General features: G+C 35.8%; 2 protein-coding genes across 6 annotated transcripts in view; both read right to left on the bottom strand.

Annotated features, from left to right (window-relative positions):
• The window catches only part of plekho2 (pleckstrin homology domain containing O2), a 189,209-nt gene that overhangs the window by 147,637 nt on the left and 29,160 nt on the right, over positions 1 to 12,412 (bottom strand). The gene's annotated exons all lie outside the window — the stretch shown is intronic.
• dagla (diacylglycerol lipase, alpha) overlaps positions 1 to 12,412 on the bottom strand; it is a 97,885-nt gene that overhangs the window by 60,683 nt on the left and 24,790 nt on the right. For all 5 annotated transcript variants that reach the window (XM_087260596.1, XM_087260598.1, XM_087260600.1 and 2 more), the window contains exon 2: positions 1,115 to 1,216. In XM_087260596.1, the coding sequence (XP_087116722.1) occupies positions 1,115 to 1,209 (95 nt within the window). In that variant the 5' untranslated portion in view covers positions 1,210 to 1,216. The remainder of the gene's footprint in view (positions 1 to 1,114; positions 1,217 to 12,412) is intronic.

Genomic DNA, 12,412 nt, shown 5'->3' with positions numbered 1-12,412 from the left:
TATATATATATATATATAAATATATATATATATATATATATAAATATATATATATATATATATATATATATATATATATAAATATATATATATATATATATATATATATATATATATATATATATATAAATATATATATATATATATATATATATATATATATATAAATATATATATATATATATATATATATATATATATATATATATATATATATATATATATAAATATAAATATATATATATATATATATATATATATATATATATATATATATATATATAAATATATATATATATATATATATAAATAAATAAATATATATATATATATATATATATATATATATATATGTATATATATATATATATATATATATATATATATATATATATATATATATATATATATATATATATATATATATATATGTATATGTATATATATATTGCCATATACTGAAAGCAGCAGCAGATAGTTCACCTCAGATCTTGAAAATAAACCGTTTGAAATTAAACTTTAGAACTGTGACTCAGTGTAAACTAACACATATCACTGATTCAACTTTAACATTTAATAATGTTAAAGAAGTTCAGTATGTATTAATCAGATTATAAACCTCCCCATTTCGTTGAAATGCAGTGAGTGCACTATTCTGTGCTTCTGAATGGCTGTATTTAAATTTCTGTCATGTATTGTGTAGTGCAAACAGGCAAATTACTAATTACTGCAAATCTCGTCAATTAGCGTGTTGTTTGGACATGGAGTTACAATGCAAGATGCCCTCCTTACTGAATGAATGGAATATGTCGTTTCATACAAAGGCAACCCGTGCTGAAAATATAATTGGCTAAACTGGCATTGAGCGGGTTAAATGGCAAAAAAAACAGTCGTACAGGCCCGTAACACGTTTTCAAGGCAGAATATCTGACTTCAGCACTGTTTTTCAGATGAACAAGAATGTTCAGTTAGCATGTTTCTAAAATATTAACAAACATTATAGTATTTTATGTTTTAGAAGAGGCAAAAACTTACAAACATTACCTTTAAAGACTTTCAATGTAAATACACACAAACACAAAGAGCCTATAGAAGAACAAGCTTGCAGACTCACCATATGCAGTGTAGTACAAACAGGAAGAAAGCCGGCAACACCAGGTCATCACTGCCGACTGACCAGCGTCGCCGAAACAGTACCATGCCCGGCATCACTGCCCTGAAACACACACAAACACTCCAGTTACAGACCGCAAACACACGCCACTCGTGCAAACAAAGACTTCTCATTTACCACTTCCACATTTCTGTGATACAAATGAGAAGAACACAAGACTCCCAAGAGAAAAGAAGGCAAAACAATTGCACAAGATGCACTAAAAGAATAGTAGTGACTTCACAGAATGAGACTCCTACTTCCTATCATATAAAACAGAATGGCTTTCTTGAAATTCTTCACCCATTGGAAGAATGGGTTCTTCCAAAATACAACAGAGCAGGTGAATTTAAAGTGATAGTTCACCCAAAAATTAAAATATACTCATTTTCTCATCCTCAATTGGTTATAAATGTTTGTGAGTTTCTTTATTTTGTAGGAACACAAAAGAAGATATTTTGAAGAATGTTGGAAATCAGTAACCATTGACATCCATACGAGGAAAAACAAGTATTATAAAAGTCAATGGTTACAGGTTTTTCAGCTTCCCTCAGCTTTTCCCCAAAATATAAACCAGAATGGCAGACGTTCTTCTAAAATACAACAGAACAACTGGTAAACTTAGAGGGATAGTTCACCCCATAATTAAAATGTACTCATTTACTCGCCCTCAGTTGGTTGTAAATGTGAGTTTCTTTATTCTGTTCAACAGAAAAGAAGATATTTTGAAGAATGTTGCAAATCAGTAACCACTGACATCCATAAGAAGAAAAACAAATACTATGGAAGTCAATGGTTACAGGTTTTCAGCTTACCTCAGCTTTTTCCTAACATATAAAACCGAATAGCAGATGTTCTTCCAAAATAGAACAGAACAGGTGAATTTAAAGGGATAGTTCACCCAAAACCTAAAACGTAGTCATTTATCCATCCTCAATTGGTTATACTGTAAATGTCTGTGAGTTTCTGTATTTCATTTAATGCAAAAGAAGATACTTTAAAGAATGTTGGAAATTAGTAACCATTGACATCCTAAGGAGGAAAAACAAATTCTATGGAAGTCAATGGTTACAGGATTTCAGCTTACCTCAGCATTTTCCTAACATATAAAACTAAATGGCAGACGTTCTTCCAAAATACAACAGAGCAAATTGTAAATTTAAAGGGATAGTTCACGCCAGAAAGAAAATGTACTCATTTACTCACCCTTAATTAGTTATAAATGTTTGTGAGTTTCTTTATTCAGTTGAAACACAAAAGAAGATATTTTGAAGAATGTTGGAAATCAGTAACCATTGACATCCATACAAGGAAAAACAAATACGAAAGTCAATGGTTTCAGATTTTCAGGTTTTTATTTTTTTACATATAAAACAGAATATCAGACGTTCTTTTAAAATACAACAGCAGGTGAATTTAAAGGCATAGTTCACCAAAAAATAAAATGTACTAAATTACTCGCCCTCAATTGGTTATAAATGTTTGTGAGCTTCTTTATTCTGCTCAATGCAAAAGAAGATATTTTAAAGAATGTTGGAAATCGGTAACCACTGACATCCATAAGAGGAAAAACAATTACGGAAGTCAATGGTTACAGGTTTTCAGCTTACGTCAGCTTTTTCTTAACATATACACCCGAATGGCTGACCTTCTTGCAAAATACAAAAGGGCAAACACTAAATTTAAAGGGATAGTTCACGCCAAACTGAAAATGTACTCATTTACTCACCCTCAATTGGTTATAAATGTTTGTGAGTTTTTTTATTCCATGCAACGCAAAAGAAGATATTTTGAAGAATGTTGGAAATTAGTAACTATTGACATCCATAGGAGGAAAAACAAATACTATGGAAGCCAATGGTTACAGGTTTTGAGCTCTCTTTAAAATATCTTCTTTTGTGTTTGCAACAGGTTTGCAACAAGTGAAGGGTGAGTAAATATTTTTGGGTGAATTATCCTTTTAAAAGAAACAAAAGTATTATTTTCACTCACCCTCATGTCTTTCCAAACCAGTATACAGTGACAAAAACACCATTCAAGCATCAAAGCTCATTTTTAGCTGAACAATTCCTTTAATGTTCCCACTTGTACAGGGCATCATAGACATAAAATTGCATCTAGCACCATACAAATGAACGGCAAGAATGATAAAGTGGATTAAGGGAAATTTAGAAAGAGGAAAAGAAGAAGTTCAAGAGGAAGTGACTTCAGACAATGTCACACACATTGAAAGGAATCAATATTTGGTAAGTGTGATGTGCAAAGGTTTAAACATGCTATCCTAAAGCAACTTGCAGATTACAGAACCTCTTTTTGTTTAACAGAAAAAAGATGAGTATTAAGTTGTTTTAATGCAATTTTTTCCACTGAATTAATCAGCCTGATCTCACGAGAAAACGTAAGTATTTTACGTTTTGCCAGTTTAGTGGCTAATTCGTACGAATTCGTACGAGTTCAGTCGTACGATATGGTACGATTTTAAAAAGGAGGCGTGGCACCTGACCCCACCCCTAACCCCAACCGTCATTGGGGGATAAGAAAATCGTACTAAATTGTACGAATTAGATCGTACGAATTCATACGAATTAGCCACTAAATGAAAAAGTTACGAATTGCCGTGAGATTGTGTAGAAATTAATTAACATTTTTTCAAAAGCGTGAAAGAACTTCTGTGCTTCTGTTCATTTTTTTAATCTATTGTAAGTTTCATTGTTTTTCATAATTTTTAAGCCTTTTTACTAGTTGTTTTTTTTACTAGTTGTCCCATCCTTTTTTAGTACTGACAATTGTGAAATTTCAATTTCTTTGAAATTTATGTGTAATAGCAAAGTTACTGGTATCACTTTAGGGCAGTATTAATTATTGTTAGTTAATTTATTTACTAACATAAACAAACAATGAACAATATATTAATGAAAATGCAGTTGTTCTTTGCTAGTTTATGTTAACTCAGAGCATTAACTAATGTTAACGAGCCTGATTGTGATAAGGCATTGGTAAATATTGAACTATTATTATTAAATGCTGTACAAGTATCATTCATACTTCGTTCATGTTAGTAAATGCAACCCTGAATCAGAAAAAGTTGGGACAGTATATGGAAAACGCAGAAAAATAAGAAAAAAAAGAACATTTACTTTGACTTGTATTTCATCGCAGACAAAGGGCTCCATTTTGACAGTCCATGCGCAGAGCGCAAAACGCAAAATGCAGGGCGCAAACGCTTTCAGAGCGTGTCAGAACGCATTTTTGCTAATTTACGGACGGGAAAATCTGCTTTGCGCCATGGCGCATGGTCTAAATGGGTTGAGTTTATTTTCTTAATGAGTTATAGGTGTGTTTTGAGAATAAACCAATTAGAGTTTCATCTCCCATTCCCTTTAAGAGCCAGCTGCGTCGCGCCAAGAGCGCATTCGCTATTTACAGGACGCAAAGTAAGTCTAAGTGGAAAAACTGAGCATTTCACTAGCAAACAGTTTACGGTTAACAGTTTTTTTTTTTAACAGAAAACTGTTAAACAGAGCATCTACTGCGTTAGAATGAGAGATAATGGATCTACTTTCACTTTCGCTCTTGGATAAGGAAACCTTAACGCACAGACATCAATTAGTCTATAAATAATTAATTGCATTTGTTAAGCGCAAATATTCGTCTCAAAACTATTTCTAAATTCAGTTCTAATTTACAGCAAACGAATAAATGAACAATAATAACGAAGTGTGTTCAAAAACCTGAGTTATATCCTAAAACACATGCTGTGCCCCTTATGGTCTAAAACCTGACAGGTGGGCAAATCTAAGCTTGTTTTTAATAAAACAAATATAAATATGGATATAATAAATAATATTGCTAATTATAATAATAACAACTATTTTATAATTTCTTAAAATAGCGACGCGCCAGCAGTGCGCCTCAGAACGCCTTCCTTTTTAGACCAGAACGCCTATGGGCGCACATATGAGCACTAATGCATTTGCTATTTAAACAGCGTAGCGCAACGCCTCAAAACGACTCTTGCGCCAAGCTGAAACTAGCAAACAAGTATTGCGCTGCGCCTTGCGCCACATTGCGCCGGGTGCATGATAGGGCCCTAAATGACAATATGAACACAAAATATTTCATTTGTAAATATACATCATTAAGCCTGCAACACATTCCAAAAAAAAGTTGTGACAGGAGCAGTTTAGGGCTGGTAACCTGGTAAATTTGGTAAATAATGGTGTGATTTAAAGCAGGTGATGTCAACAGGTGATTGTATTTATGATTACAAGTTACAAGGTACAGTTTTTCAACAAATATGTGATGAGAAAATTAATGAAATGTTTAAAAACAATATTCCTCAAACAAAATATGAAGATATTTGGATACTTCACCTTCAACAGTGCATAACACCATTAAAAGAGGAGCTAAAGGATTTTCAGTGCATAATGCACCTTAAATCATTTTATTGTGTATAAATTGTGCTATATATACACATACATACATACATATATAAACTCAACAGTTACTTTATTAGGCACTCCTGTCCAGCTGTTCATTAACACAAATTTCTAATCAGCCGATCACATGGCAGCAACTCAGTTCCAGCTGATAGAAAGGCAATAGTAACTCAAATAACCACTCGTTACAGCAGAGGTATGCAGAAGAGCATCTCTGAACGCACAACAGGTCCAACCTTGAGGCGGAGGGGCTACAGCAGCAGAAGACCCCACCGGGTGCCACTCCTGTCAGATAAGAGCAAGAAACTGAGGCTACAATTCACAAAGGCTCACCAAAATTGGACATGGAAGATTGGAAAAACGCTGCCTGGTCTGATGAGTCTCGATTTCTGCAGCAATATTCGGATGGTAGGGGCAGAATTTGGTGTCAACAACATGAAAGCGTGGATCCATTCTGCCTCGAAACAACAGTTCAGGCTAGTGTTGTTGGTGTAATGGTGTGGGGGATATTTTCTTTGAACACTTTGGACCCATTTGTACCAACTGAGCATCGTGTCAATGTCACAGGTGACAAATCTGCAGCAACTGCTTGATGCTATCATGTCAATATAAGCCAAAATCTCTGAAAAATATTTCCAGTACCTTGTTGTTATTATATATAAACTATGATTTTCCCCATTATCGAGCAGCCCTAGCAAGAGCAAATATACTGCTGCTAAAGTATTCATGCTGCTTCGTGAGCCAAATCAAGAGAATATTTTGTTCCGATCTCTAACATTGGGCGAGAAACAGTAGCAATGCTTGCCTCAGCAATCACCATTAACTACAAGACGATAACAAACAAAAGCGAGCCTTGCGGTTGTGAGCGAGCGCTGATGATGGTTTCCATGGATACCACTTCCAGTCCAGACACTGCAACGCTGTGACCCAGCAAACTTTCATTGTGTGGCAAAATTGCTCTATTTACAACACAAATCTCAATCCAAACAATTGATCAACGGGTACTTTCAGAGCACGCAGAGGATCTCTTATTGTTCAAGAACAAACTAGATGGCAGATGGATGATAAAACAGGATGTGACGTCAGTGTGTTATGTTGATCTTTTTATGGACTGGAGTAAAGGCATACGCCCTGGCAAAGCACTTCCCTAAAACATTAGTGTTTGTGTTTTTGTGGGTGGTGTGTTTAAAGTCATCATGAAATCCACATTTACTTGGTTTTTCCTTTCTTATGGCATATGATTCCAGTTTGATCAAATGCCAAACCCTTCAGTATACATGAATCAACCAACAGTAAACCATTGGTTGAGCTGAAAGTTAACATTCAAACCTTTAAACAAGCAAACCAACTATTCAAAAGCTCAAGACAGCAAAAATTCTGTTGCTTTAACTAGTTTTTTTAAGTACAAGGTTTAACTTAGTTTTAGTCAGTTTGCCTGATGTAAATTAAGATGACTAGAAAAGTTGTTTTGATACAACAACAAAAATTTAAGGCAGCAAGACTTTTTTATAGTGTAGTTGTGTCTGCACACCAAGGGTATTATATAGTTTTGTTTTTTAAATTAGCTTAAATTTCAGTATTATATTAACATTTTGCTATAACTTAATTTTTTTTTTAATTCATTTCATTACTGGTATTGTTAGTTTTAGTTTTGATTTTATTTTGTACATTTTTATTTGAGTTTTAAACAGAAATGTATCCCCCTCTCAGACAGTAACACCCCCACATGGTTTCCAATACATTTACGCCCTATTCACATGGGGCGTCAGCGTCAACGCTTCCCATTCATTTTGAATGGGTGACGTCAGGCGTTGTCGAACTGCATTGTGGAAGCGTCAACCAATTAGATCACTGTATGCAAATACACCAGCTAGACAGTGGCCAATTGCTGACTGAATTTTATTGGCTGACACTGCTATGACGATTTCATTAGCCCCAACTTCAGACACGCCTTCAGTCAAGCGTTGACGCTGAAGCCCCGTGTGAATGGGGCGTTATTCTTCCATGGCGGGGCGCCACACCAAAATTCATCCGGCTACAGCTTCTCATTCAAAACATTCAGTTTTTTTTTTTTTAATAGCGGGTTACAATCGTTCCAAAACGTATCTAATAAATGTTGGAGATGTACTCGTTACATTAACACATTAAATCAAACTTTAGCAGTGTTTATTTGGGGGTGTGCAAAAAGTTTTTGAACAGAGGAAATCGGCACGCAAGCAAAGAGCTTCGCATGCTTGTATTACATAAATGCAATCTCGAATTTTAATACTTTACTTACAACATTTGTCATTGAAATAACGCCATAGGTAGTTGGTAGATCTGTGTAAAAGGCCTGCCGTCACACCTGAAAAAAAATCCCAGAGAAAACACTGCCCCCGAGTCGCCAACTTTGGTATAGTATCCAAATGCAGCGGCCACTCGAAACCTGCTTCATAGTACAGTTACTAACACCACAGTACAGTTACTAAGCCGTTTCTCAACAGTGTTATTCAGACACCTCCCTGCCAAATACCAAAAAAAAAAAAGATCCACTGTACATGCTAAGTTACAGAGACATTAGGACATTTTTTTTCTCCCATTCACCGTGCTGTATCAAGCATTCCATTAAAACTACTCTCTTCCAGCAGTTCCTCGCATCCAATATCTTGTTTGTCATGGGGGTCATGCATGAAAAGTTCCTGAATGAAAATGAAAGTGCCAAATTGCAGGTAAAGTCAACAAATTAATAAATTTAGCAAATAATTTGATAACTGATATCCATGTAAATGTAGTCACCGTCTTTCTCCTCTGCATCTGTGTTTGTTTTGCCTCTTTGAAAATCAGCACGTGCTCAAATTGAAACTCCCCTTTCATTGCAAACCCTTTCCTCTTTCGCTACTCGACACTCCCTCCTAAACCAAGCTTGACTCATGCACTCTCATGACTTTTTTCAAACTAGGTGTGAGAACACCTGGCTGAAACAGGGGGGTTTCATGGCCCACAGAAGCACTTTAGCAAAAAGAGTCACCTTTAAACTAGCAATCCTATTCTGCTAGTTAATCATTCTCCTTCCCAGCAGACCTGGCTGATAAAGCGAACAGATTGCGAATGCTTTCACTGCAGCTGTACAATAACACACAAACACACAGTCTATCACACTGAAAGTGCTTCATCAGTTCTCAATCTTCCCATTTCTCTTCACACCTGCGTCTCTCTCTATTTCTCTTTCCTACCATCAAACTATCCACAGAGGCACATCCCTAAAACCAAACACAAAAATATGAAGGCAGTCTGGACAGCGCAAATCCACAACTCAACTTAAAGTAAACACAAAACGACATTCGCTCTAATCACATAAACATCCTGCTCACGTACTCAGGAAGGTAAGAGGAATCCCATGAGACAAAAGAGATGTTGCACTACTATAATTAAGTGTACTGTTTCTACAATAAACACAACACATAAATCCCTCCCACTAGTGTCAACAAAGTTTTTCGAGCCATATTTTGTCACAGTGACATACAGTGTCAACTCAACCAGAGGTTCTCAGTTGAACATCTCATTTTAAGGTTGAAAGAAAGGGGGTAGGGAGTGTTTCAGACACTCAGACAGTGGTGGGTCTATTAGTAATATTTGTTAAAGTAATTATTTGTAATTAGTGCTATTAATTATTTGTTATTAGTAATATTTGACTTTTTTGTGTTGTGTTGACAGTCCATAGACCTGTGAGTTACGTCCACAGCAATTTGTGAAAATTTTGTTTTATACAATTTTTTATTATCATAATAATCATAATTTGTTATTGATTTTACCAGATAAATGCAGCTTTATTGAAACATTCACAAGGACATTTAACTAGTATCATAATGTCTTACTTTTATAGGAAAATAGACCATTAAACATCATTAATGACATTACAGTGCATCTGAAAAGTATTCATAGCGCTTCACTTTTTTCACATTTTTTAATGTTACAGCCTTATTTCAAAACGGTTTAAATTCATTTATTTCCTCAAAATTCTACACACAATACCCCATAATGACAATGTGAAAAAAAAGAGTTTTTTCTTTATGAATATGCCACAACCTTGGCATACCTGTCTTTGGGAATTTTTGCCCATTTTTCTTTGCAGTACCTCTCAGGCTCTATCAGGTTGGATGGGAAGCGACAGTGTACAGCCATTTTCAGATCTCTCCAGAGAATGTTCAACAGGATTTAGCTCTGGGCTCTGGCTGGGCCACTCAAGGACTTTCACAGAGTTGTTGTGAAGCCACTCCATTAATATTTTGGTGGTCTGCTTTGGGTCATTGTCCTGCCAGAAGATGAACCGTCGCCCCAGTCTGAGGTCAAGAGCACTCTGAAGCAGGTTTACATTCAGGATGTCTCTGTACATCGCTGCATTCATCTTTCCCTCTATCCTGACTAGTCCTCCAGCTCCTGCTGCTGAAAAACATCCCCACACTGAAGGGATGGTATTAGCCTGGTGATGAGCAGTGCCTGCTTTTCTTCAAACATAACACCTGGCATTCACTCCAAAGAGCTCAATTTTACCCTCATCAGACCAGAGATATGTGTTTCTTATGGTCTGAGAGTCCTTCAGATGCCTTTTGGCAAATTTCAGGCGGGCAGTGGCTTCAGTCTGGCCACTCTACCATATAGGCCTGATTGGTGAATTGCTGCACAGATGGTTGTCCTTCTGTAAGGTTCTCCTCTCTCCACAGAAGAACTCTAGTGTTCAGACAGAGTGACCATCAGGTTATTGATCACCTCCCTGACTAAGGCCCTTCTCCCTCGATCACTCAGCTTAGATGGTCGGCTCTAGAAAGATTTCTGGTGGTTCCAAACATTTTCCACTTATGGATGATGGAGGCCACTGTGCTCATAGGAACTTTCAGAGCAGCAGAAATTTTTCTGTAACCTTCCCCAGCCTTGTAACTTGAGACAATCCTGTCTCTGAGGGCTACAGACAATTCCTTTGTCTTCATGCTTGGTTTGTGCTTTGACATGCACTGTCAACTCTGGGAGCTTATATAGACCGGTGCATGCCTTTTCAAATCATGTCCAATCAACTGAATTTACCACAGGTGAACAGAATGTACTTGAGCTCAATTTAGAGCTTCACGGCAAAGGCTGTCAATACTGATGTACATGTGATTTTTCAGGTTTTTACTTTTTAATAAATTTGCAACAATTTAAAAAACTCTTTTTTCAAATTGTCATTATGGGGTATTGTGTGTACAATGTTGAGGAAATAAATTAATTTAATCAATTTTGGAATAAGGCTCTAACATAAAAATGTGGAAAAAGTGAAGCGCTATGAATACTTTCTGGATGCACTGTATCTCCTTATTCTTTTGGTCTAATCACAAGCTCTCTAGATTATAACAGCTCTTTCCCTTTATGAGCCAGAAACTATTTATTGTCACAGACACACTGATGTGTTAAAGACTACTGGCCAATAAAGAGGGAAATTTTGAAATGTCCACTTTAATAAAAAGGTATGCACAATCTGATTTATATGCCATTGTGAGCGATCTGTAAAGGAAATTGCTCATATAAATCATTTGCACAAACATAGACCAGTGCTTAATTTGTGAATTGCGAGGGGGGATAGGGGGGTATGGTGTTCCAGCACAAATTAAGCCCTGACATGGACATCACATAATCGAAAAAAGAAAGCAAGGATGTCATAAACAATCACATACATTAATACTAAATTATTACGGGGAAAAAAGTCTTTGAGAAGGACCAGAAACTTTCTTATCCAATGCCAAATGTTGACTATTATTAGGCCCACACGAAATCTGCAGATTTTTAGCACATCATTGAGTAGGGTTGGGTATCATTTGAAGTTATTTCGATGACGGTGCTAAATCTATACTTTTAAAATGGTGCCAGTGCCAAAACTGTGCCTGAACCGATCAAACTTTTTAGCCAAAAAATTATTTGACAAAAAAAAGTATATATATTTTAATAATTAACTGAACAATATAAATCCATGTTTATAAGAAGTTTAAAGTTAACATCAATTCATATTTTATATATTTGAATTGAATTATTATATTTCTCTTGATCATTTGTTTATTAGCATAAATGCACGATTTGCATTATGCTATTAACATTACATCAGCGTACAACTAACCTGTGGACAGGCTGTCATCAAAATCAGGGAGCACCTTTTTTCAAGGGTTTGGGGCTTGTGACTATTTTTACATGGACATCAGTGATCTTATGATTTGCCTTAATCTGAATAAGACAATAACATGATTCAGGTATTTACATGAGCTGCTTTTTAAATGTTACATTCATGATTTCCAGTTACATGTTATGGCACATTGATCCATCAACGTCATTGCGTCACCAGCCTATAAATGTTTCCTCCGCAGTTTGTGTCTGTGGTCCTTTAAGATAATCAAAAATCACTGTTTGTGTGGTAGACTCTTGATCAAAAGTATTATTGTAATCATATTAAAATCGGAGTATTGGTGTCCATGTAAACATACTCACTGAAAGTGCCAGATGATGTCACAAGCTGTCAAAGCTGCCATTCCTCACCTTTTAAGTTGATTCCATGAGCCATCACTTATTATACCGTTGGCGTGTTTCCCCCCCCCTACACCCAACTTTTGTAAAGCATCTGCTGCATGTTGGTGCGTCAGAATCCTTGCTTGTAAAATACAGCCATACTTTAGAATGCTTAGTTTAAGCAAATTAGATGAATGCGATCATGCGTGTTGATGAAGGGAGTCGCTCACCGCATGCGCCGTACTGCGTGCCTTGCCTTTTACAAGCAACAAGAACAAACGCCTGACATCGCTGACATTCGTATCCCTCAAAGCTG

This window comes from Danio rerio, chromosome 7 (genome assembly GCF_052040795.2).
Source record: "Danio rerio strain M-AB ecotype USA chromosome 7, GRCz13ab, whole genome shotgun sequence".
Taxonomy (NCBI): Eukaryota; Metazoa; Chordata; class Actinopteri; order Cypriniformes; family Danionidae; genus Danio; species Danio rerio.
The sequence above is the reverse complement of the archived record's forward strand: the minus strand, read 5'-3'. Positions and strand labels throughout refer to the sequence as shown.